Genomic DNA, 27,022 nt, shown 5'->3' with positions numbered 1-27,022 from the left:
TCTGCACCTAGTTTACCACAGGTGTAAAGAAATGAAACTCACGCATCTTTAGAAATGAAGTGGGGTGAGTGTAACTTTTACAAACTGTCAGTTATTCTGTCAAATTTCACTTCAGTATCTACAGGGATGTTTTTGGTTACAGGTAACACAAAGCTGAAATATAAACAAACATAAATGGTAAAGAATTTTTTCTCCCGTGCAAAGCCCGGGAGCCAGCAGGTGCAGCAGCTCAGCGACAGGAGGGTCCACACTCGCTCCTCCTCCCCCCTGCTTTGCCCTCCTCATGTCTCCGTGTGCAGGTTTGTCCCCCAAGTGGCAAAATGCACTGCAGGCATTGCATCTGGACAGAGCGACATCCTGAGGCAGAAAAAAGAGGTACTTCTTCTTTGTGTCCCTTTAAGATGTTGATTGAAGAAAATGCGCAGCCTGAAAGTTGAGAATTATGTTTTATTTGGCGGACTCCTGAGGACTTCAAGCCTGGGAGGCAGCCTCTCAGATCACTCTGAGGGACATCTCTGAAGAGGCAGAGGAGCAGCCAGGATACACAGGAGTTTTTACAGCAAAGACCAAATAGTCGGAACATCAAAAGATTACTGTTAATTAAAGAAAACCAGACATCTCAAGTTAAGCATTTAGCGCTTTTCCATGTACGGGAAGGTGTACGAGTCTGGGCTCACTGAAATCATTGCTTTGATGTGCACCTCAGCTGTCTAGGGTCAGTATCCTGTTCTCTCCCATCCTGAGTCCCCTCGGGGGGCACCATTGTGGGGGTGCTGAGGGCTTGGCAGCAGGCATCCTGTTTGTCCCCATCCTGGTTCCCTCAGGGCTCACCGTTGGGGCGGTGGTCTCGGCTTGATGGCTGCAGCATCCTTTGTTTACTGAGATGGCTGGCAATGTTTTCATTCACAGCGCTCCCCTTGGTCCTAAATTCCACCAATGTTTTGGGAGACATCTCATGGCCAGTTTTTGTCCCATTCCTAGATCAGGCGAAGAAGGTTCTGTTGACAGGCCGCTCCAAGTGCTGCTTTTCGGATCAGACTCTGTTGATGATCTAAACTTCTGTGGGATCACCTGGCTCACTAGTCTGTTAGGATCTGGGAAAGATTTCCCCCGTTGCTTCTTCCCGTCCCTAGAATCACACTGTTACAGTCACTCTGTGTAGCGTTGTGAGTGGCTCTGCGCCCCCAAGGCGTTTAGCCGTCGTCAGTTCTGTTGGAGGCCTGGTTCCACACTGGGTGATGTAGGAGACAACAGTCTTGTAAAACAGACAGGTTACAAGTAATGCAGCTAGTGACACTGATAAAGTCATAGTGCAGCAGAGAGAGACACAAAGCATAGACGATTTGGGAAAAAAAGACAAGTTAGAACAATGATTAGTGTAAATAGTAGCAATCCGGTTGCAATAAACCATCAAGTCCACAGGAAAGCCAAGTTCTGGAAGGATCAGACAGAGGGAAAAAGATAAATGTTTCATCTTTGTTTACAAAGGTATTCTTTATCAACTTGTTGCAGGTCATAGCATAAGAGGAAGGGTTTTTCTGAAAAACGAAGACTGAAAGCCAGTATGTTTCCCCCAGAGTCGTAAAGTTATAAATCACACTTATCAATTCATTCGGTCCCATGTAATGAATTCCTTTTGAGCTGGGGGAAGTCATCAGGTTTTCCATTGGAGTTTTGTAATTTTTACTCAGTTCAGTGGTACGATCTATAAGTTATCAGAAGCTTATATTTGTAGGAAAGTCCCTTTTATGAATTTTCTTGAAGATCTTCATTTTATAAAAGCATTAGAGTAAAGCAATGACTGTCTATAAATGACAAGACTTAAAATGGCCTGGTTAAAGATCTGATTATAATGCAGTTGACAAGAAACTGGGATATTTCTGTGACATATAACATGTTAAGATAATAACTAGGATTATGACTGATAACATTATACCAGGATATATCAGATTTTTTTGGAATTCCCATATAAATTATGGAATATCTATATTAATGGCATTTATCCATACAATGTAACCTAAGTTTCATCTCCAATAACTTGACACTGTTTCTCAAGGAATTGAACATACCAGATAAGCCTAACTGGTTTAATATTCCACTCTAAGGTGCCTCAGGGTTCCTTTGAAGCAAGCATCCCAGAGTCAGCTGGAGATTAAAAGAACTCTAAAGTTGGATATTTGGGAAGTTTTAAAAATACCAAGAAGATTTTTAAAACACATGAGGTCGCCGTGAAACAATACTTACTCACTCAGCTAAAGTGACAAAGATTTCAGAAAACAGATACAAATCGTGTAAAGGCACAGGAGCTCACACAATCTGTTAGCGCCCCAAGGAAACCTGCTTCTCTTAACAGAGAAAATCAAACTCCAGTCTCGTACCAGCTTACTTGTAACGACAAAATCCATTTACTTAATTAAATTATATCTAAGCTTAGCCAAACCGGACCATGTACAAAACTCTTTTCTCATGGTTCCTTGTTCCACAAACCTTCCATCACTTTCTGTGTCCATATAATTTTAATTTTGTCCCTTAATTCTTCCATCTGGAAACAATCAACTCTAGGTAAGAAAATGCAATTCCATCGTTTATACCTTCTTTTACACCCTATTTACCTACTGTATACTGAAATGTTTCCTTTATTATTTCTAGTAGCTTTAATTACATATTTAAATTAGAACTCTCAAAACTCTTAAAACCTTAATTTTGCTAAGAAATAAATAGGCAATTATGAACTGTCTTCTACATTAGCATTCTGTAAATTGGCAAACGTAAATACCAATAATAATTTTTAAAAAACATGTGCTTTCTTATCAGAAATATCTCAGTGTGGCACCACATATTTTTAATAGTCCTAGATGCCTCTCGTTTCTCTATGAGGGGAAACCAGTGTTCAGCGATCAATGTTCCAGCATCTTACTTCTCTGAGAATGACCTAGCTGCTCAGTAACCTTCCATCGTGTAACCTGATCCAGCACAACTCTAGAATTTTAAGTTACCAAATATCTAGAGAGATCAGATCTGTTCAAGTAGGCATTCTTTTTTTTTTTAAACTGGGTATGAATTTTATTTTATTAAAACTTTTTTATTGAGTTATAGTCATTTTACAATGTTGGGTCAAATTCCAATGTAGAGCACAATTTTTCAGTTATACATGAACATATATATATTCATTGTCACATTTTTTTCGCTGTGAGCTACCGCAAGATCTTGTATATATTTCCCTGTGTTATACAATATAACCTTGTTTATCTATTCTGCATATGCCTGTCAGTATCTACAAATTTTGAACTCCCAGTCTGTCCCTTCCCACCCTTGGTGACAAGTTTATATTCTGTGTCTGAGTCTGTTTCTGTTTTGTATTTATGTTCTTTTTTCTTTCTTTCTTTCTTTTTTTTTTTAGATTCCACATATGAGCGACATCATATGGTATTTTTCTTTTTCTTTCTGGCTTACTTCACTTAGAATGACATTCTCCAGGAACATCCATGTTGCTGCAAATGGCGTTATGTTGTTTTTTTTATGGCTGAATAGTATTCCATTGTATAAATATAAGGGTGTAAGGGTGTGTTCCAGCTTCATTGCTTTACATGCTGCTGTCGAGTTTTCCCAACACCATTTGCTGAAGAGACTGTCTTTATTCCATTGTATATTCTTGCCTCCTTTGACCAAAAGTTTGTGGGTTCATTTCTGGGCTCCCTATTCTGTTCCATTGGTCCATATGTCTGCTTTTGTACCAATACCATGCTGTCTTGATGACTGTAGCTCTGTAGTATTGTCTGAAGTCTGGGCGAGTTATTCCTCCAGCCTCTTTCTTTCTCTTCAGTAATGCTTTGGCAATTCTAGATCTTTGATGGTTCCATATAAATTTTATTATGATTTGTTCTAGTTCTGTGAACTATGTCCTGGGTAATTTGATAGGGATTGCATTCAAACTGTAGGTTGCCTTGGGAAGTGTGACCATTTTAACAATATTGATTCTTCTAATCCAGGAGCATGGGCTATCTTTCCATTTTTTAAAGTCTTCTTTAATTTCCTTCATCAATGGTTTATAGTTTTCCATGTATAAGTCTTTCACCTCCTTGGTTAGATTTATTCCTAGGTATTTTATGACTTCGGGTCCTATTTTAAAGGGGATTGTTTCTTTACTTTCTTTTTCTGTTGATTCATCATTAGTGTAAAGAAATGCAACTGATTTTTGAACATTAACCTTGTAACCTGCTACCTTGCAGAATTCTTCGATTAGTGCTAGTAGTTTTTGTGTGGACCTTTTAGGGTTTTCTATATATAGTATCATGTCATCTGCATATAGTGACACTTTTACCTCTTCCTTTCCAATTTGGATCCCTTTTATTTCTCTCTCTTGCCTGATTGCTGTGGCTAGGACTCCCAAGTCTGTGTTGAATAGGAGTGGTGATAGTGGGCAGCCTTGTCTTGTCCCAGACTTTAGTGGGAAGCTTTTGAGTTTTTCACCATTGAGTACTATGCTGGCTATAGGTTTATCATATATAGCTTTTAATGTTGATATATGTTCCCTCTATACCCACTTTGGTGAGAGTTTTTATCATAAATGGGTGTTGAATTTTATCAAATGCTTTTTCTGCATCTATTGAGATGATCATGTGGTTTTTGTCCTTTCTCTTGTTGATGTGATGTATTACATTGATCTATTTGTGTATGTTGAACCACCCTTGTGTCCCTGGGATGAACCCCATCAAGTAGGCATTCTTAAAACATAATTATTTCTTAAGAGTTCACCCAAGAGCTCTTATCTCATTTGCATTTAATTTATTTGTAAGAATTTTATCACACCAAGTTACTTTTCTTACTGACAAATTTGCAACAGATGTAATAAGACCTTGTCTGACTTCTATTAAACCTGGAAACAATAAAAATATTATCTTTAAAGTTGATTACTCTAAAGACGTCTGTGTTGATTAGATCAACAAACTTTAACCTTAATTCCAGATATCAACTTAATATTGAATATTTGCTAGTTCACATGAACCTGAAAGTCATTTTGGCCGTTTTTTTGTGTTTTTTTTTTTTCATGTTTAGAAGTACTAATTTTAAGCACTTACTTTTAAGTCAGTTAAATAGAGCTGTTTTATGAATTTAATTTTGATCATATTTCCTAGAGGTGGAGACACCTCCCGTGTGTAATGTGTGCACAGGCAAGACTGGACAAAACAAACTAACCTGGAGACCTCACAGCTGTGCTTCGCCCTCAGCTACGAGTTAGGGATTACAGCATAAACTGGCTAGTTTATAAATAACAGTTGGGATGAGTTTTTAAATACCCCCCCCCCCCCCATTTTTCCCCATGGCTTCAGGGTCCACCTGACTGGGCTGATTAGGCTCGGGCTCAGGTCAGTGTTTGCTGTGCCTGCATTTCTGGTTCGTACAGATTCGTAAGACAGAGGCAGTGGCTTTTAATTCCCCACAAAACTGGTCTGTCACCCAAAGGGTATTAAAAGATTGATATGTCCAACTCGTTTTTCTTTTGTTTTTGGTTTTCTGGATCAGTGAGAAGATTTTTAAAGAAAGAATTCTGTGTTCTAGAACTTTAGAGTTTAATTTATCATGTCTCTAAAGGCTTGTACAAGGCATTCAATAAAGGCCCTCTTTCTGAATGCACAGGTTAGGCCAGCGGTGAGTCTATTACTATTTTTATTAGGCCCTGAATATTGGTTCCCAGTTGTGCTTTATATTGTATGGCTCAGGTGGCCCTACTGGTTTTCTGAAGTATGTTTAGTATTTCCTGAGGGGCAGATTTGTGTGCCCCGTCTTATAATACCAAGCAGGTGAAGCATTCCCCAGTGAGACATGTTTATCCCATGATATAATTAAGCAAAAGAGATGAAACCATCTTACATAAAGCCCGTTTAAATATACCAACTTTTATAAACTTGTATCTCAATTCTGCCAACTTTTGTACCTTTAGGTTTCATTAGGACTCAATCAGCAAGTTCCGATCTTACAGGAGGACTCCTAGAAGCTTTTCTTTTTATCCCCTGTCCATTTTATCGAATTTTATATAAAAGGTTCTGGGATCCCCAGAGAGGGGTTGACTCAGGTCCTTGTCAGTCTTTAAACTTGATTAATTGGTCCAACTGTTGCCCCAAGTAATTGTTGGTCCAATTGATGCAGGGAAAATGGTTGTGGGGTGAGAGGAGGGCCGTGTCCCAGGTCTCCGCTGAGCCCCTGGGACGGGCCCCGCCAGGTGTGGGTCCTTGGCTTCATGCAGGAAAAGAATTCAAGAGCGACTCACAGTTGAGTAAAGGTAGATTTATTTAGAGAGATACATACTGCATAGAGTGTAGGCCGATGCAGAAGGCGAGAGAAAGGCCACGAGGTGGGGGATTGGGTGCTCAGGTTAGAGTAAAAGTAGCTGCACACTCGAGACAGAGTGTGGGCCCATCTCCAAAGAGGAGGGAGCAGACAGGGCGGCCAGGAGGCATGGTGTTGCATTTTTTGGGCTAGGTAGCTTCCCGCCTACAAGCCGGAGGACTATTCTAACTGCCCCGGGGAAGGGGCTGGGATTCCCGGGAACTGGGCCACCGCCCACTGTTTGACCTATGGGTGCCTGGGGACTGTCTTGGCGCTTGCAGGCATGTTATTTATTGTGCTAATATGTTACAGTGAGCAGATAATAAAGCTCAAGTTCTACTAGAAGTCAAATCTCCCACCTCCTCAATCCTCAAGGCCAACTGGGACTTGAATTTTTCGCATTTTGGTGTTAATTGCTGTCATTCCTTGAATGGCGGTGCCCTGCCCCCTTCCCTCCTGTCTCAAGATCTCAGTGTGGTTTTTTTTCTAGCCCTTTAAATATACGTATCTTAAACTGGGGTAAATAGAATGGACTTGTTTGGGCTTCCCAGTAGGGGGTCCCTTTGGCGCATTTAACCTTAGGGAGTGTAGTATCAAAACTTTGTATCTTAATCCCATAAATGTCTGTTTTATTTATCCCATTTAAAATAATCATCTAAAGATTTCTTTATCCATTTGGGATAAATCCCTTTAAAATTTCTGCCTTGTTGGGAAAAAGTCTGTAGTCTCTACATTTTTTTTCAGCTAATCGACGTAATTAGCATTAATTATTCTAATGGTTTTGTTAGCACCTGTAACACCTGTTGCAGGGAAGAGCGCACAAGGCTCCCCAGCTGATTTCTTGTGTCTGTGTTAAACTAAGGGAGCTCTTAAGTTACCCGTCAGAGATATATATTTTCCCCCCTACCTTTTAGATTTTTTTGTGGGTACCAATAAAACAGCTGTTTATAGTGAGAACTCTAAAAGTTTTTACCAATTTAGAACTTTCTCCAATTTAAAAGATCCATCATCTGGCCATTGTGAGATATAGATGAATAGTGATTTCAAACCAATAAGATGCAAGAGGCTTCCCCACAAGGGAGTGGGGAGGATGCCACCTAAGTGAGATGCAGAAAGTTTATTCCCCAAAGTAAAGGCTGGTGCAGCACAGGTTAAGACGGCAAGAAGCATGAGAGTGGGTGCAGTCAGACAAAAGACTGTCCGGTCTATTCACTTGGCCACCAAGTGTACACCGTACTTGCACCTTTTGGGTGGCAGAGACCAAGTTTGTTGGTTTGTTTTTAAAACACACGCATACAGATAAGACGCCCAAGGATCAAAGGCACAGGAAGAGAAATGGAAGTTCCCCCGAGAGGGCTTTTGTTTGTAAGGTCAGAATTCTGAAAAGGTGTGTTTACCGAGCCAGCGTTTCTAACTTAACCGTGTGCACAGTGAAAGAGCCCCCTCGTTTTCAGGGTGAGGTTTCCTTTCATCTCCAGGTAAGTCGGTACTTGTGCGTATGAGCTCCACACGCACACGCGTCTGGCCGGAGTGTTAGCTGGAGGCTGGTTTTCTGACATCCCTTGTTTTTGTTTAAGACGTCAGGTCAGCCACCCCCTAACCTCTCAGCTCAGACTGCTCATTTTCCTCTACTGAGCAAATCCAGTGTTTTCCACCTGGATTCCCCTAACTATCTCTCAGCTGAGGGGGCAGTCAGTCCCCAGTAACCAACTGTGGAGCCGGGTGTCTGTATACACTGCCAAATAAAACTCATGATCATCTACCAGTAACGGGAGATCTGAGAACTGGGAGAGACTCACCCAAATTCGTTTGGACTCTCCCAGAAGGTGGACAGGCCCACGAGGCCTCTGCTGGTGCCAGGCTCCGGGACCTCGTACAGTTCAGGTGAAGGAGAGAAGCCTGTTCTGGGTGCCTTCGTAACTGGTCATGGCCGGTGAAACTTGCTGGCGATGAGTTTTGTTTTTCTTCCCCACCAGCATTTCCACCACAGTGTTGCATGACAGCCCATCCCAAACCAGGCCATCCCCAGAACAGATGCAACAAGCACCTGCTTTATTCCCACATCTGTCCACACTGGCTGGCGTGGTTCTGCCCAGGCTGCAGGTGGCCCTGGCTTTGGGTCCAGCTCTGCTTCCTGAGTTTCCCCACTTCCTCTGGACCGAAGGCTCTCTGGCTGCTGCTGGGCCGTGTTTCTAATGCCTGGCCGTCCACAGCAAGTCGGGAGATGGGCCCCGCATCAGCCTGGGTGGGCATTTTCTGAAGGTGTGGTTGGAGGGCAGGGATGGTTCGTGACATTTTTACTAACTACATAACACAAGCAGACAGAGGGCAGGGACCCAGGCAGCTGTGAGAAGGCGAAATCACCAGCATCATATGAGGCTTTAAGTAGCCGCGTCCGCGTGTGACCGCTGCCCTGCACCCTTGTCAGTGCTGTCTGTCTGGCGCCTGCCTGCTGTATTTTCCCTGTTCTCCCTGCTTCTAGATTATGTTCTAGGACCTTGTCAGCTTCACCTCCTCTTTTCCAGCTTGTGATCTTGAGCGCCATGCTTTCAGTGCCCTCATGTAGGGAATTTGAGCAGAACAGCAAACGACACCATCTTCACCAACACGCAGATGTGCAGGCAGGGCTGGGAGCAGCTCTGGGGCGGGGAGGGGCGGGAGGACTGGGGTCACTCCCTCCAGGGGGGAGCTGAACCGAGCCCCTCTTCCCCTTGACGGTGGCCACTGGGGCCCTGAGCCCGAGAAGGACGTTTACTCTTGCTTTGGTGCTTTCAGGGGCTGCTGAAGTGGGTTTTTGTGAGGCTGTCCTATGATGCTCCCAACTAAAAAGGAGTAGAATTGTCATCGGAAAGGATTCTACGTGGAGGGAAGTGGAGGGACAGTCCACTGGCTTTGGCGTGTCTCCTGCGGTACTGGGATTAAGTGCTGGCCCTTCCTGGGTGGTCTCCTTAAGTGGGTGCATTTCATGAGTCATTGAGATTTATGGCTTCACAGGTGAGGCGGGGTTGTTATTCCCACCCAGTGAGATGGCCTTTGCCAGGAGCTGGGTGATTGTAAAACCCAAACCTTTACGCAATGCCAACTGCCCTCTTAGAAGCACTTTGCAAACGTTCTTTTTGTTGGCACAGGAACCGTGTTCGCCCCATTTCTCAGATGCAAAGTGTTTCAAAGTCTTGTCCAGCGCTGTAGCTTCTGGACTTGAACCCAGACAGTCTGCTCCAAAGGCCCCCTGCCACCCCAGCTTAGCTAGTGCCTTCCACACCTGGATGGGGAAGCGTAATTGCCAACAGGAGGGTTAGCTGGACAGAGGGCCAGGAGGGGTAGCCTCCAGTGTGGAGTGTAGAGGGGTATTTTCGAACTCTAGTGGGGAGAAGAATAGAAACCGTTTCCTGGCTGTTGGTTGGTGGTAAAAGAATGAGACATCAAAGGAGATTTCTTCAGAGTTCTAGAGGGACCCCAGCTCTGTAAAGCTACCTGCTTTTTGCTGCTTGTGGTGAGTTTGTGAGCACATGCCCGAGTTTTGTGATGTTTGCAAGGCAGCGTGCGAAGGCCTGTGCCAAACATACTGCAGGTCACCACCTCGAAGGTAGTGTACACCCTGGGCTCCGTGTTTCGGGTCTTTTCTTCCTTGCCTGCTGGCCCCACGAGGCTGCAGGAGGTAATGGCAAGCTTCTTCCCAGGAAAACGGGCAGCGCCACTGCTGCCAGCTTCCCTTTTGTTTCTTCCCTGTCTGCTCACCCTCCTGCCTGGCTCCACCCGGCTCTCCTGCACACCCGCAAGGTGCGTATCCCCGACCTGATTCCTGGTTCTGATTCGTTCCCACCTGTCTCTGAGGCCTTGCTCAGGAAGCTCAGGTTTGAGCTGGAAGACCCCAGCCAGGAGTTCTGCCCGCGTCCCTGACCGGCCGTGTTACCTCGGGCGCGTCACCTGTGATCCTGAACCCGAGGTTTCTTTGTCTTGAAACCTGCCCCATCCATCTCCCTCACAGGGCTGTGGGGAGGGTCAGATAAAATACATTCACGAAAGTATCTTTTAAAGCATAGATGGATCATGTTATGAATATCCCCACCCTCCCCAAGTGGCCTCGTCCACTCCCTGCTTTGACGTCCTGCCGAGCTCCAGCCACGGTGCCTCTCCCGACACTTGAGTGTGTAGCCGTGTCCTTGAGGGCCCTGCGCCATATTCTCTGTGTCCCAGCACTGGTGCAGGGCTTGTCTGCATGGAGAGGAGCTCAGCCATGTTTGAATGAACAGGTGAAGAAGGTCTTTCTAAAGGAGGCCTGTGATCACAGGCTTTCCTCTCTTTCTGAGCAGTATTCCTACTCCAGCTCCATGCTTCTTGAAATTAGCCTTGTCAGAAAGCAGACCGGTGGTACCTTCCTGTGTCCCCGTCTGCGGGGCGCTAACTGGCTGCCTTCTCCAAGATCTGTGCTTTGTAAATATTCATCAGGTGAGTCTTGCTTTTCAAAAATAAGACAGGACAAGGAATCATTCTAGAGTCTGAATTAGAGATACGACATCCTTGATAGCTATTTTTCGTTTATTCATTTAACAAATGTGGTGAGAACCTTCTGGGTTCTGGGCTCCATTGCTGGGCTGGGAGCACAGCGGGGACCGAACAGGGAAGACTCCCGCCCGCGTGGCTCCCAGGCTCGTGGGGCGCCCATCAGTGGAGGAGTCGACGCGGGAAGCAAGTGGTCTCACCTGACCTTCAAGCTGTGGGAGGAGTCGTGCGAGCAGGACTCCCAGACCAGTGAGGGGTCCTCACGGGAAACAGACCGAGGGCGATGCTCTCCGTGTTACTGTGAATTGGGCTCCCTTGACGGCGTCTGCGTGTCTTGTTAGGGGGAACTTTTAGCTGCACCCCCCACCCACAGGGAAGATAGCTGGCGGGGAAGGTGGCCGCTCCCTGGACTTCCGGCTTGGCGGGGGCATTTCTGTGTCTGTGAGGCCCCTCTGCCCCCACAAAGGCCCTCTTTCCTCAGGCTGCTGATCCTTGAGTGTCTCTGAGGGACCGGGGAGGCCAGGGAGGCTGGACTTGTTGATCCCGCAACCTTTCTGAGCTGTCTTGCTGCATCTGGGCACCCACATCCTCCAGCCCAGGAAAATCACCTGCTTGTGTGGCCACTGGTGAGCGGCCAGCTGTCCCCCCCGCAGACCCCGTGAGGAAACATGCAGTGACACCAGGACACGCTGAGACTTCCCTGAGGAGGTCGTGTGTGGCCCTGGGTCTGAAGGATGAGAAGGAAGGAGCTGGATGGAGACCTGGGCGTGGGGAAGACGTGTGGGAAGTCTGGGGATGGAAAGAAGCTGCAGAGTGCAGGGTGGGGGGAGACCGGCGTGCAGGGGAGCTGGCCTCCAGCGGAGGGAAGCGCGCAGGGCCCTGCAGGCCGCCTGAAGAGCTGGGTTTTATTTTAAGCGCTACTGGGGGCCGTTGGGCAGTTTTGAGTAAAAGGGTCTGGTTTGACTGGCAGGATTAAATCTCCCTGGTGACTGCAGTGTGGAGAAGGGACAGGAGGGGCAGGGAAGCATGGAGCTCTGGCACGGCTGTAGCTGGGCGAGGGTGGGTGGGATGTGTGCCTGGCGGGGCTGCGGCCAGTGAGCGCGGCCCAGGCCTGGAGCCCGTGGGGAGAGGAGCTGAGCCTCGGGAGCAGAGCCGTCTGAGGAAGCGTGCTTCAGAGGGAACGGGGTGGTGGAAGGGCCAGCAGGAGGTATTGGAGTGAAAATGAACAAAACCCTTTCTTGGAGCTGGTGGAGGGCACTCAGGGATTCCATGTAATGGTAATATTAATGCGGGTTGATGATACTGGTTTCATGGTTACCTGCTTGCATGCAGGGGAATTTGTTAGTTATTAGGAACTTCCATTGCTCTGTGCTCAGTGTTATTTTGGGGCAAGAAATAGAATGTAAAATTGGTGGTGCATGTGACTTTAGTTACACCTTGTGTGCATTATTTCAAAGAACCAGGGCAGAGTTTTTTGCATGAAAGGCGCTGTGTTGTTATCAGAGGAAAACAGCTCTCTCATTTCATCAGCGTTAGTGTTAACTTTATAGAATTTAAACACAGCAGTGTGTGTGTTCACGTACATTTCACAGTATCAGGACCCCAAATTGGATATGACTCTGTTATACATTGAATAGCAACACATTATTTTTTTTTCCTTGAGTAATCTCATAGAATTTTAAGGAAGCTGTTTCTAGTTTTCCTGAGGTTATTTTTCTAGAGTTTCCTAAGGTGTGTTCTTCCAAAGAGCTGACGCCTTGGTTGGGATGCGGCTGCGAAGGCACCGCACGCACCCTTGTTCACAGAGGGAGATGCACAAAGGTGTGCTGACAGCGGGCGACCACTCCGGCCAGAGGTGCGAGGGACCAGGACTGGGTTGTTGCTTATCCCGGCGGGAGCTGTTCCTGGGCCAAGTTCCCTGCAGCCCGCCTATCTCCCCGCAGTCCTGGCTGAGCAAAACTGGCCCAGCAGGGAGGAACCCGGCTCAGGAGGACTCTGGGAGCACTTGGCGGGTCCCACCGCGTCTGAGCTGCAGTGGGACGGGTCCCGGGGAAGCTGGAGGGAAGGCAGCGGCCAGTGGCCCAGATGGAAGTGGGTGGGCGACTGGGGAGCACCTGCTCTTCTCTCGGGCTGTTTCACATCAGCCGGGAGGGGGCAGCGGCCGGCCACGCAGGACTCCACTGGCGGAGTTGTCTCCCAGATGTGCAGGCCCATCCCTCTTTCTGGTCCAGGTTGGAAGTCCCCTCTTCCAAGAACTTCTGCTTCCCCGTCCCTCACAGGAAGTCATCTCACCCCTCCCAGGACCCCTGGTCCTCTAGCTGGTCTGTAAGTGCTGTGACCCCCCGCCCCCCACCCCCCGGCTCTGACCCTGAGGTCCGGGGTGGGGAGGGGTGCCCAGGCCACTTCGGAGCTCTCCTTCGGTGGAGAAGGAGTAGATGGGGATCCTCTTTGCTTTGTTTTCCTTCTCTTATAAGGGGGTACGGCTCGTTTTGACGTGTTCATTTCTGAAAAGTCTGCAAAGTCTGTAGATCGTGTGAGGTTATTGTCACCAATGGGAACTTTTTCTTTTCAGACAACGTGGAGGCAAGTGATCTCAAGCAGTTTTTTGAGACCAACTATTCTCAGATCTATTTCATCTTCTATGAAAATTTTATAACACTGGAAAATAGTTTGAAATTAAAAGGTAAGAATTTCTACAAAACAATTTTTTTGGGTATACCAGTTTTTTTTTTTTTTAAACTTTCAGGAGGTTTTCAGAGGTTGTATGTGCCACAAGCCACGAGCGACATGCTTTTAAGCTTCCTTTCCTGCCAGACGCTTAGCAAAGCTGCGTGCCCCCCGGGGTTGGCGTCCTTCCCGTGAGCTCTCTGTTGAACAGGCGTTAATCAAACAACAAACAGCTAAGGGGAAAACGGGAGGAGAGGAAACCCACAGAAGCGTGAGTTCCAGAGGCATCATTTACTCAACAAGAAAGAAAGAAAAGTAACATATGCACACGGTTTAAAAAAAATTCAGATTCCACCGGAGAGTTTGGAATGCAGACTGACACGTCTCTTTGTCCGGACTCCCCAGCCTGCTCTGCACAGGCCACCGCTATCAGGTTTCCTGCCTGTTATTAATATATTGTGTTTATATGTGTTGGTGGTTGTGCCCCTATGCACGTGTATAAAATGTTCTTTGAAAACCAAGCCAATAAATACACACTGCACTTTCTGCTCCGTGTTTAGGTGGCAGGATGGCGTAGCCTGGGGAGCCAGCTGGGTTTGGACCCCAGCCCTACCTTCCATCTATTTCTCCTTGGACAAGTGACTCCACCTGTCTCTGACTCAGTTTCCTTCTGTCAGGGATTCCAGGACAAAGTATGGCAGGAAATCAGATTACACTAGACCTACAAGGAGCCTTATATTCCAGGCTACAGCATTTGGACTTTGTTCTTTAGGTGGTTAGAGCTCCCGAAAATGTTTGCTACTAAGACAGTGTCTTATCAGGTGGTGAGTGAACCAGAGGCAGAAAGACCAATGAGGAGGCTAATGTTGTCATCCAGGTGCGGTCTGGTGACATCTGATCCAGGGAGGGGACAGCTAAGGGCAAAGAGTGTTGCATCCCAATGGGTGGGCTTGGACATGGGAAAGGGCTATGAGAGGGAGCAGTCAGAGATGCTTTCAAGATGTTGAGTCTGGTTCCGAAGCTGCCGCTGCCGCAGCGGGAGCCCTGAGGGGAGCCAGGTGGCGGGGAGCGGAGCATGAATGTGGCTTTGGGCAGTGTGGGCCTGAGGGCCCGGGAACACCCAGGTGCGGGTGGGCAGGAAAATGGAGGGACTGGGGCTTGGGAGAAGAGAGGGGCTGTGATGCCGTTGCCAAGGGAGAAAGTGTGCATGGAGTCAGAGAGTGACGGTTGGAGATTTGGGGTAATTCCTTCCTTTATGGGGCAAAGAGGAAGATAAAGGAGTAGCTGGGAATGCTGCCAGGAAACTGTTTTGTCCAGAAGCCCAGGTAAGAGCAGAAATTGGGGCGTGAAAGGTCAGCAGTGTGTGGTGATGCGGGCAGTTGAGGAACAGCGGGCCGTCTAGGATGCTGTCGCTGAAAAGAGCGTTCAAAGTGTACCACAACCAGAGAACGAAGGAAGGCGCTTCCTGGGCGAATGCAGTCCTCCGCGGTCAGTCCGGCCTTCCAGCAGTTCGGGCCAAAACCCGGGTCTACCTTCAGAATCCACCCAGAATCATCGGCCTCTGCTCGCAGCCGGTGCCAGGAATGCTGAGGCGCTCATGGGCCTCACCTGGACATCGCCTCCACCTCAGATGCCATCTCCCCTTCCACTCTGCACCCTCCCCACCTGACCCCCACCCCACCCAAATCCCTTAAGAGCAGATGGAGGGATATTTCAAGTGTGAGCACCCGGGTTGTGAGGCCCAGATCTCCAAATCCTCCAGCACCTTCCCATTCCTGAGGTCGCTGCAGTGGCCTCACATCCCACCTATCTGCCCCGTCTGACCCCACCCGCTCTCTGACCTCCCCTGTGCTCCAGACACCAGGGCCTCCTCGCTGTCTTCTGTCCATCCAGACCTACTCAGCCCCTTTGCCTGGATCCCATTTCCCCCGCATTTCCACACCCCCATTTCCTCAAGCTTGCTTCCTTACCTCCTTAAGATCCTTGCTCAGATGCCCGCTCCTCGGCAAGATGCCCCCTGACTTCCCGATCAGAGCCGCACGCCATCCTTTCCGGCCTTCCCCACCTGCCTCTTGCTTCTCTCCCTTCTTCCTTGAGTGCTTCCTCCGGCAGGATGCAGGCTTCCTCAGGGCCGGATCTGGGCTCGGGCATCTTCAGGTCCTGGAATAACCCATGACAGAGTGACCATCTTCGGGATCTGCTCAGTGTATGAGTGACACCTGCTTCACAGGGCCGTGGGGATTCTGTTAGACCTGGGGTCAGCGACTTCCAGCTCCCTGCCTGCTTTTATAAATAAAGGTGACTTGGCTGCAGCCACACCCACTTACTTACGTGTGCTCCGTGGCTGCCTTTGCGATATAATGGCAGAGCTGAGTGGTGGCAGGACAGGCCGCGAAGCCTGAAATGTTTACAGAAGAAGTTCGCCAACCCTGAGTCAGATGATGTGTGCAAGCACGTAGCGCACGGCGCCCAGGGAGCTGCTGCAGGAGGCGTCGGTGTGTTGACTGTCATCACTGTCAGGGGGCTGTTTGCCTGGAGATGCGGGACTTTGCACAGCCTCTCAGTGTCACAGAGCTGGCACTCTGTTTTAGCGGTGTGTCCTATCACAATCTGAGCTCCTAAGTGACTCACTGAGAAATAAATAAATTACCTACCATGGGTTGATTGAAACTGAGAAAGCCCAGGAGGGGCAGTGCGGGGGCAGGGCCGCAGCATTAACCGCCTGGCAGAGGGGGCAGCTGCTGGGTGCAGGTCATGCACCTGCACTTCTCCCCCAGGCTCCACACTCCCTCCCGGGAGTTTTGACTAAATAAATGTATGTTGAGGCTCAAATGTTTCATGATACCTTTTAACATAATTTTTAATATCCTAAAATTTGCATGTTGTTATGGTAACTAATTTTTTTTAATATATTCCAGGGAATAAGTCACAAAGGGAGGAGCTGGACTCCATCCTCTTTCTTTTTGAAGTAAGTGTCTACTAATACATTTATCTTTTAAGATTCTTGTCAAAAAATTCATATATTAGATCTTCAGTTTTACTTTAAGACAAGTAAAAATGATGGATGTGTGTATCCTTTTTTCCTCTTTTACAGATAGTGCTGCGAAGAATGTTCTTGTGGTTTTGTTTTTTCCCTTGTGGGAGAATTTTTCCTGTACAGGTGCCTAGATGGGACATTATTAGGTGGGGATGTGTGCGCATTTTAAGCACTGATATTGCCAAACTGTTCTTCAAAAAGGTCACATAGATGTGTATGTAAACGTACGTTAATCTTATGTAAATTTCCCTAACCAGCCCTGGAGATGAGTTTCCTTTTAATATATGCAAACTGACATATAAAAACCTCACTGTTTCTAACATATGTTTTTCTGGCTACTAACGAGGTTGTAGCCTTTGTATGTGTCCCTTTGTCCACGTGTTGATCACATATGTCTCTCCAAAGGTAGAACAGGGGTTGTGGCTTTTGATCTGTTAAAAGTGAAGTCTTTCTTGTCCAAAGGTATTAGACAAGCGGCCTGATTATTGCCGCCTGGAGGACGATGCTAGAGCCAAATTACAGGTTCTGGAAGCTCGCTGTTGCTTATCTAGAAATGACTCACAGTTGGAGAGACGTGTGCTTAGCTTGGTGTGAGATCAGCCTTACGACCGTAAAGGAAAGATCCAGCGAGCATTTGCTGCAGAGCTGGCTGGAGCGGGAGGCCGGGCTGCAGGGGAGGCTCTCCGTGGACTCCTGGGTTTGTGGAATAAAACAGATGTGGACACTGCTGGACCAGGACCCAGCTGACTGCTGGCGCTCAGGCCTGTGGTCCCCTCTGTGTCCTGAGGGCTGTCCTCCTTCCCCAGATTCACCCCGTGTTTTGTTCTGGTCACTATGTTTCCTGGGGCCGCCCTCTTGTGACTGAAACCTGTGCAGAGGAGTCGTCTGTGACAGGAGCTTTCATGAAGTCCGTCACTTGCACAGGTGTCTGCTGAACACTTGATGCATTTACTAAAGGATCCACAACACATGTACAAGTTCTGAAGCAAGAGGATAAAGCTCCCACTTGGCACCCTTGCCCCCGCCCCCCCCAGTTTAAGAACCAGAAGCTGCAGGCGCCCTCCGCCGCCATCCCTTCTCCTCGAGGGCAGCTCCTCCCCACACTTTGCCTTCCCTTTCTTTCTGTTATCACTGATCTCCAGCAGGTCTAGTTGTCCTGCAGCAGGACAGCCCGTGGTCCTGAGTGTCCCACACGGCGGGCTCAGGGCCTTCTCGCGTCCAGGACGTCTGGGTTAGAGAGGGCGTGGCTCCTGCTACATTACCACCTGCCAGAGATGAGCTGCCTTTATGAGAGGACAAGTATCTATTAGTCAGAGCTCCGTAAAGCTTTCATCTGCATAGTGAACATGAATGAGTGATGAACTCGAACTGCTTCTGTTTCCGTTTCTGCTCTCACTCTGTGTCTAGCTCCAGAAGGCAGGTTGTCATTTGTGTGGTCCTGCTCTGAGAACTAAGTGCCCTCACTGCTACTTTCCACAAGTCAGCGCCGCATGAAGAGATGGCTTATGAGGATGTGAAGGTGAATACTTACCGAGGTGTGGGAAAGGCTCCCTTTGGAAGCAGTGGAATTATTAAGGCACATCAAATCACTGAAGGGACACTGCGTAAAGATTGTCTATAAAAAAGAGAAGGGCTGGAAGAAAGCAGAGGTAAGGGAGTTAGAAGGCAGGAAAGAAGAGCGTTAGCAGAGCTGCCGCCGCCCGTGGGAGTCAGGGCTTCCCGGAAGGGGACCTTTGAAATAGGCAACAGCAGTGTTTCCCGTGCAGCGAGCTGCTGCAGGCATCACTGCTTCGGGAGAGCATGTGAAGGCTCCCAGCTCGGTCCGCGTCGGCGGGCACACCTCCCCGTCTGCCTCCGTGTCCAGAGGGATCACTTGGGCCCCTCAGAGGCTGGCCTCCAGCCTCCTTTGCCTGTGTCTCCCAGTCTGGGTGCCACCTGGAGTTTCTCTTGTTGCCGGTTCATGGAGATGTTTGTCACGTTTTTAAACTGAGGCTATGACTCCTTAATTTTACTCTTCTTCTAAATCTTACTTTTTCTGAGGGGGTAGGTAATGATGTTTATTCGTTTATTTATTTTTAGAGGAGGTACTGGGAATTGAACCTGGAACCTCCTGCATGCTAAGCACACGCTCTACCACTTGAGCTATACCCTCCTCTCTTCTAAAAACATGTTTCGTCTACATTGCTATGTCTTTCAAATGGGAGTATGAGAATGACGGTGTGGGACCCCATGAAATGAATTTACATCACCATCTTGATGAGAATGTGAGTGTTTTACTCGGGCCATCCTGTTTAACTTTTCCTTTCGAAGCAGATTCTGTCTTCCCAGTTTTATCGATGAAAGACTTGGGGCTTTGTTGTGTTAGGTGACTTGGCCAAGGCTGCACATCTGACAAATGGCAGACAGAGATTTAACCTCTGGTCTCAGTCTGGAACCCATTCCTTACTTCAGCGCTGTGCCGCCCTGCGCTTAGGAGTCCGGATGTTCGGGCCGGAGCCCTGGGCCGTCTGTACCAGTACACGCCTGTTCCTGGATGGGCTGCTCGGTCGTTGGACACGGCTATTGGGCACCTACTGCTCCAGGCGCCGGAGGGGGCGGGTGGCTGAGTCCAGGCGTCCTCACAGAGTGCGCCTTACAACTGCAGAGTCCACCGTAGGAACAGATGTGCCAGAGCTCCAGGAGCGACTTTCTGAGTCAGAAAATTCTGAGTGGCCCTTTTCACAAGTGACCCTTTGGTGGTGGCCCTTGAAGTGGCTGCCTACATCGGGGAAAAGGAGGTTGGGGTAGAAATGTCAGGCACTTGGTGCATGGCTTTCAAGGTCAAATAATTCACTGGACTTTGAGAACCTTCTGGATTCAGCAGGTGAGACGTGTTACTGGTCCAGGGACTTGTTTTATCAGGTGTGGGGAGACACGCAGACAGGAGAACGGTGGGCAGGAAGGAAGGAGGTGCTACTGTCCTCACAGACCCTTTGGAGCGGCAGGTGTGGCAGGTCCTGTAAGGAGAAGCTCCAGGGTGAAAAGAAAAGGTTGGGGGAGGAAGTGAGGGTGGTTTCTGCCGAAGGAGACCGGCGGGCAAGGCAGTTAGCCGACTAAGCGGGCTTGGACTGGCCAGTTTAAGTTTCCAGGGATCTGGGCTGTGGGTGTGGTCCCTGGTGGCCCCGGAGCCTGGGCCCCAGGTGATTTGGGCAGCGCATAGCGTCCCAGGGTGCGAGAGCCCATTAAAGAGGGGGTTGGGGCATGGATTTGGGGCTGGCTGGTTTGCACGTCAAAGGCGTGCTGGCAGCTTCTATTCTAACCCCGGGAAGGCGTGCCTCCTGGGGCTGCTGCAAGGCCCTAGACGTCAGAGCATCAAGAGGACCGAGAATGAGAAAATACAGTTGTTAGAGAGGTGCCGTTTCACGCCGCCTGCCGTGTAATGCGTCATCCTCCCCCGTCTTGAGCAGAGAAATAGGGTAGTTTGAGTAGAGTTTGATAGCAAGGCGTTTCCCTCCCCGCCGCGCCCCAGCGCCGGCCTGCATTAGCTGAGGAGGTTTAACGCCAGCACTTACACGCATCCTGGCCTCAGAGTGCTACTTACTCATCTGGTTTTCAGACATCACAGAGATGGGAATCACACACACATGGGACATTTGACTTCTAGGTCCCTTATTTGTCCGTTTATCCAGATCACCCCACCAGATTAAGTCAACCCTGTTTTTTCCCTTCCCGGAGGCTGACTGGCTTCTGTGTCACCTGTGGAGTGTGGCCGGGGCTGGTCTCGCCCTCCGCGTCCCCGGGGCTCCCTGTGCAGCTCTCTCTCCTGCTGGGCTGTCGCTGTTGCCCTCGGAAGTGCCCTGTCGCATGCTGTGTCACACGCAGACTTGGCCTGCTGCCTTTTCCCTCCCGCGTCTCTGTTTATGCACTTGGCCCCTCAGGGACTGCCCTTTGCCCTCCTCCTCCTCCGGCGCATTTGCTCAGGCTCCATTCAGGCCCGCTGAGACCTCTCCTGTGACTAAGGACGCGCTCCCATGGGCTACCGTCTGGCTGCAGCTGGGCATTCTTTGTTCCCCTTGAAGGTGGCCAGGTCTCAGCTGCCCAATGAGACGTGGCATGCGGGGCCAGCAGCCACGCTTGTGGTCCTCCGTGTGCCCTGCAGTGACCTCGCTCGTTAGTGTTTATTGTCTGATCGGAGCCTCTTAAATGCTCACCTCACGTTCCATGGGGTTATGTGGTGTTTGTGTATTAAGATGTTTTCTTCTCTCACCTGAAACTCTGGGTTGAGGAGGTAGGGAAAGGCAGCAGCAGAGCGGGCTTGGTTTGTTCATGTTTAATTTTTTCGGATTGAGGTGTGGTTAGTGTCAGGTGTGCAGCAGAGCGACTCAGTTCTCCATCTTCACAGACATGTGCATATATATACACCTACTTACATTTTCAGGTTTTTCAGGTTATTTTCCCTAATAGTTTATTACAAGAAATTGAGTCTAGTTCCCCGTGCTGTACAGTAGGGCCTCGTTTATCTCTTTTATGCATAGTGATGTGTATCTGTTAATCCCAAACTCCTAATTCATCCCTCCCCACTCTTCCCCTCTGACAGTTTGTTTTTTGTGTCTGTGAGTCTATTTCTGTTTTGTAAATAAGATTTGTATCCTTTTTTAGATTTCACGTGTAAAAGCTACCGTATGATATGTCTTTCTCGGCTGACTTACTTCACTTAGTATGATCATCTCTAGTCCATCCATGTTGGGGCAAATGGCATTGTTTCGTTCTTTCTTATGGCTGAGTAAATACCCCATTGTGTATGTCTACCACCTCTCAGATCAGGCTTTGCCACTGGCAGGCTGGGTGGCCCTGACTCAGGTCCGTAACCTTTACCTTGGCTCCCATGTCCGTACAGCGAGGGGCGGGACCAGCTAAGTTCTGGGGTCTCTTGTTGGCCAGCTCTACCAGCCTGTGATCCTGTGAGTGTAGCTTTGACCAAAGTCCCCAAACAAGAAGCCTTTAAAATAGGAAGTTGGTAGGGGAGTCTTTTTCAGCATGACATGCAGTTTTATGCTTTTATTTAGTTTTAAGACTAAATCCGTTTGACTCTGATTAGCCCCCGAGGATCTGACCTCTCAGGTGCCTTTTTCTCCAGAGCGGCTCTGGTCAGTGGACCTTTCTGTGATGGTGGGCATATTCTGTGCTGGCTAGTTGTGTAACCCCTGGCCACATGGGCTGTTTAGTGCTTGAAGTGTGGCTAGCCTGACCGAGCAGCATGAATTTTAACGTTAAGTAGTTTTATTTGATTTAAATTTGAAAATTAAGTTGACATAGGTGTGATCACTTAGAGAAGCAGTGGGGCCTTCCAACAGGGCCTTGTGACCTCATCTCAGAGACTTGTTTCCCATTGGTCAGACGCTTGGTGACGTCCCCACCCTAGTGCACATCTGTGTCCTTGTGGGGAGGGGACTGCACTTAAGGTTTAGGGTTTTGCTGAAACGGCTTCCTGGGGATCTGCAGGCACTGTCTCCAGCGGGCTGTTGGCCGAGGGGAACATGAATTTGCCTCCACGGGCTGGGGAAGCAGGGCTCCAGGAGGCCTTCTGCAAACATGGAATTGAAAAGCCACACCCAATTTCATTCTCCTCTTTTCCTGTTTATTTTAAGTGGGAAATGATATTATAAGTAAGGGCCAGTCAAATTACTTACTACATCATCTCCCTGCCCCGCCTCCCCCCTCCCTCCGCCAGCCACCCAAGATGAAGAAGCACTCTTGGGGCCACCCCGGGCGGTGCATGAGGGTTGTCCTCACCCTCCGTTGATGGGGAGGTTCTGATTGAAGCCACCTGGACAGAAGGCCCAAAGTGCAGTGGGTGACCTGTCCAGGGAGCGCAGGTGACCAGGGGCGTCTTCAGGGCCTGACAGAGGAAGGGGTAATCCTGGGGGCACTAGGTTTTGTTTTTCCTTTACTATCAGATGACAGTTTGATGGAAGTTTGCGTCAGGCCTCCTGCCTCACGTCTTGCGCCCCCGAGCCCCCGGCGTGTGGAGGTGATGCTGGATTGGAGGGGGACTCGCGGTGCACAGTCCTGCCAGGCGCCTGATGTCTGGGCGTCGTCACGTCTGGGAGTCGCAGCTGACCGGCCGGGAGTCCAGGGCTGCGGTGGGAGCCGTCTTCCTTTAGTGCAAGGTCTCTTGTTCCTCCGTGTTCTGAGCGATCTCACACAGGTCGGGGCTTAGCCCCCAGTTCTCTTCCTCAGAGCGGGTGAGAGGACTCTCCAGGGGTTGTACCTCCACCGGATTGGTGCAGCCCGGGGTTGTGCAGAAAAAGCAGAGGGGGTGGGCCGGCTGTCACTTTGCACAACTGCTTTGTATGTGCTGCCAGTCACTTAAGTGTTGGTTTTATAGACCACACACGCACATTTATTTATATCTTTTCACACTTAGTAGCCCCAGGTGTTCTACTCCAGGTATTCCTAACGAAGGAGAATTGCCTGGAGAGAAACCAGAATTACGGATGTAAGAGAACTACACACAATAAACGATTCTGCAGTGTTCGTCCCCTCTCCCCCACCTTCTTCTTTCGGTGGAAGTGTAGCTCTTTCATAACTCTTTGAAGATGAAAACAAATCAGAAGCTCCTTCAGAGAGGCAGTGGAAACACTCGGCCTGAGTCATGGACGAACCACTGCGTTCGGGACAGGTGTCCAGCGGGACTAGGTCACAGCCCCCTTTCTTTCTTCAGGCCGTGGCGCGCGCTTTTTCTTATGAGCAAGTAACAGAGCCAGATGGCTGAGTGGTGCTTTTATAGTTAACCAGTCCCCACAGCCCCGCTTTCCTCAGCTTCCTTTGTCATTACTTATTCCAGACTGTCCAGTGTGAGAACGCTCCCGGCTGCTCCTCGTCCCCACGCCGAGGTGCAGGGCTTCCACGGATCTCTCACACTCTTCCCACTTTTTAGGTCCTTTTACTGTAAGGACTGCTTTGCTGTTACTGAGTGGAGGAGGGACAGGAGCAAATAAAGTGAACACGGAAAACAGATTCTTCCTAAATCCTTGGAATTGAAGTTCTTCTTGATGACTTCAAGTATTTGGCTGCTTCAGTGGATTTTGTTTTTCCTTTTAAAAGAATGATTCCAGCTTTGAATGCAGCTCCCGGGGCACTGCCGTAATTCTAAATGACCGATTGCAACTGAAAAGAAGTCAGTGTCAGTTCAGAGGTCCTGGAGAACCAAGGGCCACAGAGACACTTCCCTGTCCCCAGAGCCGCTCTGAGTTCTGGTTGGCAGGCAGAACCAGAGCCCCTGGGCATCATGACCAGAATGTGGGGTCACCTTTATGACACTGGGGTTTTTTTTTTTTTCTATATTTTAAAAAATTTTTGTTGCAGTATAGTCAGTTACAATGTGTGAATTTCTGGTGCACAGCGTCATGTGTCAGTCATACATGTACATGCATATACATATATTCGTTTTTATGTTCTTTTCCATTATAGGGCGCGACAGGGTATTGAGTGGAGTTCCCTGTGCTGTACGGTGGGACCTTGCATGCTTTAATGTGTTACGTACAGCATTTAAGGTGGTAACGGGCCTCTCGTTGTCCTGGCCGTCTTCACGGCATCGTCAGGCTTGCTTTTTTATTAACGTCAGGCCCTTGGTTGGGAGCAACTCCAGCTGGTGGCTTTTGGGATGTGGCACTGTGTGACCTGCGCCCTGACACCCCCAGGACTTCACAGGCCAGGGTCGCAGTGGAGGCTGGTGGCCGGCCCTGCCCTTTCTCCCTGGTCTCAGGTGTCGTCTCCTGAGCGCCGTGCCCTGTGTAGGACGAGAGGTGACAGTAAAACACAGGCCAGGTCCTCCGTTCCCGGAGCACAGGGTCATTCTGGTGTCGGCCTCTGACCATGAAATGTTTACGAGCCCTGCAAACTGCAAGATGGAAGCACTGTAAATGTCCAGTCCTTTACAGAGATTCTTCGAATGCGTTGCTCACGGTTACAATTTGATGCTCCTATTCCAGCGTGTTAATAATTTGAATTATTAGATACAGCATTTGAGCTGAAAGGAGCCATGTTCAGTGGACCTTTTAACTTTGAAATTTAATACTCGAGTTTTCCTCAGGCCTTGCGACTTACAGGTGAGAAACTTGGGATCGACCCAACAGGATATACTGAGTTACTCAGCTGCCTCGGAGGAAGGGAAACTGGAGACAAGATGTTTGGGAAGTGTGGAATTACATGCCTGGGATTGTCTGTCGCAGCCCAGGTGCCCTGAGCCTCCGGGCCTGCCGGCCACTCTCGCGCTGTGCGCCACTCGGTCCGCGGATAGGTGACACCTTCGGGGTGGGTCCCCTGAAGTTCTACCGCAGGAGACCTGCCAGGAGCCCTCCCGGGGCAGACGGCAGAGACGGATGGCGTTAGGGCTACACGCATGGAAACCTCACAGTAAAGCTTGAGCACGTCGTGTGCGTTGTTAGAGCAGCAGGAGATACGCAAGGAGCGTTTTCTCTCCCTTCAGATTGCTGAGAATTAGCGTGCGGACGGTTTGGATGAGCCGTCTTCTTTCTCCATCAGTTTGGGGGATGGCTGTCCAGGTTCTTGCTGTGTTGTCCATTTTCTGTGGCTCGTTTTGCTTGGCCGTGGCGTGTGGCTGGGACAGTGACCCCTAGCGTTTGGCGTGCTTGTGACGCTGGGCGGGGACCTCAGGCCTCTGAGCGAACCTGCAGGTCGGGGGCACTTTCTGAGTGTGCGGAAGCGGGCGTCGGGAGCCCCCTGGGGTCGTGGGACCCCCGCGGCGGTGTCTCACTGGGGGCTTATTTCTCAACTTTCCGCGTACCTGGAAACTCTGGAAGTGAAGTGTTTTTTGTTTTTTTCTGTTTTGTGAACAATGGCCCAGAAAAGACAGACAGCTGATTGTGTTGGTATGGAAGTTGACGAGACGTGAAAGAAAAGTTTTTAGCCGGAAAGCGGAAGCTCGGGTTGGAGAGGCCGCGACGGCTGCGGCTGCGGCGGAGGCGCCGCGGCGGGAGGGGCCCCCGCCCGTGTGCCCCGGCCGGGCCGCGAGTCAGCGCGGAACCGCGGCGACGGGCGGGCTTGTGTGCTGCCGAGCTGGGCGTCTGTGGAGGCTGCTGCGTGTCTTCTCACTGCAAGTGAAGAGTCTAATGAAATTTGCTTTTCTTTAAAGGAGGGTAGACCTTTGCGTGATCTTAAAGTCAGAAAATAACTTCTTATCGTCCGTCCGGCGGCCGTGCTCCGAGCTGAGCGCGCGGACCGCCTTTCTCTCCGCTCGGGCTCTGCGCGTCGCCCGTCCCGGCGCAGCCTACCCCCTGCCGCGCTCCCGCTCACTAGCCCTTGGTCTGTCTCCCTCACTCGCCAGAATGTCCTCGGCGTTCTGTAACTCTGGTTCCCAGGGCCTTTGGTCAGAGGTGCAACTCCCCAGCAAGGTGTTCAGGGCCCTTCCTGGTCTGGCCTCTGCCTCCCTGCACATCCCTGTCTCCCGTCAGGTCCCCAGACTGACATCCCCAATGTCCTGGCTATCATATGTAGACTTTTCAATGATGGCTGTTCTGGCTGGTGTGAGGTGATACCTCATGGTAGTTTTGATCTGCATTTCTCTAACAATTAGCAATGCTGAGCATTTTTTTCCATATGCCCTATTGGCCGTTTGTGTATCTTCATTGAAGAACTGCTTGTTTAGCTCTTCTGCCCATTTTTGGATTGGGTTGCTTGTTTCTTTGATATTAAGGCATATGACCTGTTTGTATATTTTGGAAATTAGTCCCTTGTCAGTCACATCATTTGCAAATATTTTCTCCCATTCTGTAGGTTGTCTTTTCATTTAAAAAGCTTTTTGACTTTAAAACTCAGTTTTGCTTTTTTGTGTCTTTTACTATAGAAAATTAAAATGGACAGATTTTCTTCCTGTTTCAGATTTGACCAATTTCAGTTATACAGCATTCTCATTGTTAATAATTTTTGTAGAATATTTTATACAATAGCTTTTATATAATAATAGAATATACAATAATAATTCTCATTGTATAATTGTAGTTGTTTGAGTTTTTTGTAAACTTGAGTGTTGCTCACCAGAGTGTTTTAAAATCCCCCAAGTAGTTGAAAATTTTCAGCTCAGACTCTCAGTGGCCGGCTGGGCCCCCAGTGCAGTGAGTGTGTCTGTGACCTGTGCATCTGCACCTTTGAGGGTTTTATTCACATATCTTAGAAAAATAACTTTACATAATGTTTTGTGAATGTCAGAGTCTGTGACGTTTTCTCTCCCTGCCTCTCTCTGTGTCTGTTACATCAGTCTTACTCTGTTCAGATCTGCTGTGTGGTAGTCTGTTGCTCTGCTGTCTGCCAGAGCGCATTAACGTCTCCCACTATAACTGCATTTCCCCCTCAGTTTCTGTATTTGCTCTACTTCCCTGCTGTGTTACTAGTTTCATAAAGGTCTGCTAGTGTCATAGCTAATTGTGAGTTACTTTTTTAGCCTGTTTGAAATGATTCCTTTTGTCCCCCTGAAAACCTTTTCACTTA

At 48.9% G+C, this 27,022-nt stretch overlaps 1 protein-coding gene across 4 annotated transcripts in view; it reads left to right on the top strand.

Moving 5' to 3' along the window:
* RALGAPA2 (Ral GTPase activating protein catalytic subunit alpha 2) overlaps nt 1-27,022 on the top strand; it is a 264,651-nt gene that overhangs the window by 13,033 nt on the left and 224,596 nt on the right. For all 4 annotated transcript variants that reach the window (XM_031434392.2, XM_064475925.1, XM_064475924.1 and 1 more), the window contains exons 2-3: nt 13,403-13,513; nt 16,416-16,465. In XM_031434392.2, the coding sequence (XP_031290252.2) occupies nt 13,403-13,513; nt 16,416-16,465 (161 nt within the window). The remainder of the gene's footprint in view (nt 1-13,402; nt 13,514-16,415; nt 16,466-27,022) is intronic.

The sequence above is a fragment of the Camelus dromedarius genome, chromosome 18 (assembly GCF_036321535.1).
Source record: "Camelus dromedarius isolate mCamDro1 chromosome 18, mCamDro1.pat, whole genome shotgun sequence".
In the NCBI taxonomy this organism is placed as follows: domain Eukaryota; kingdom Metazoa; phylum Chordata; class Mammalia; order Artiodactyla; family Camelidae; genus Camelus; species Camelus dromedarius.
This window is presented reverse-complemented; position numbering and strand designations above follow the sequence as displayed.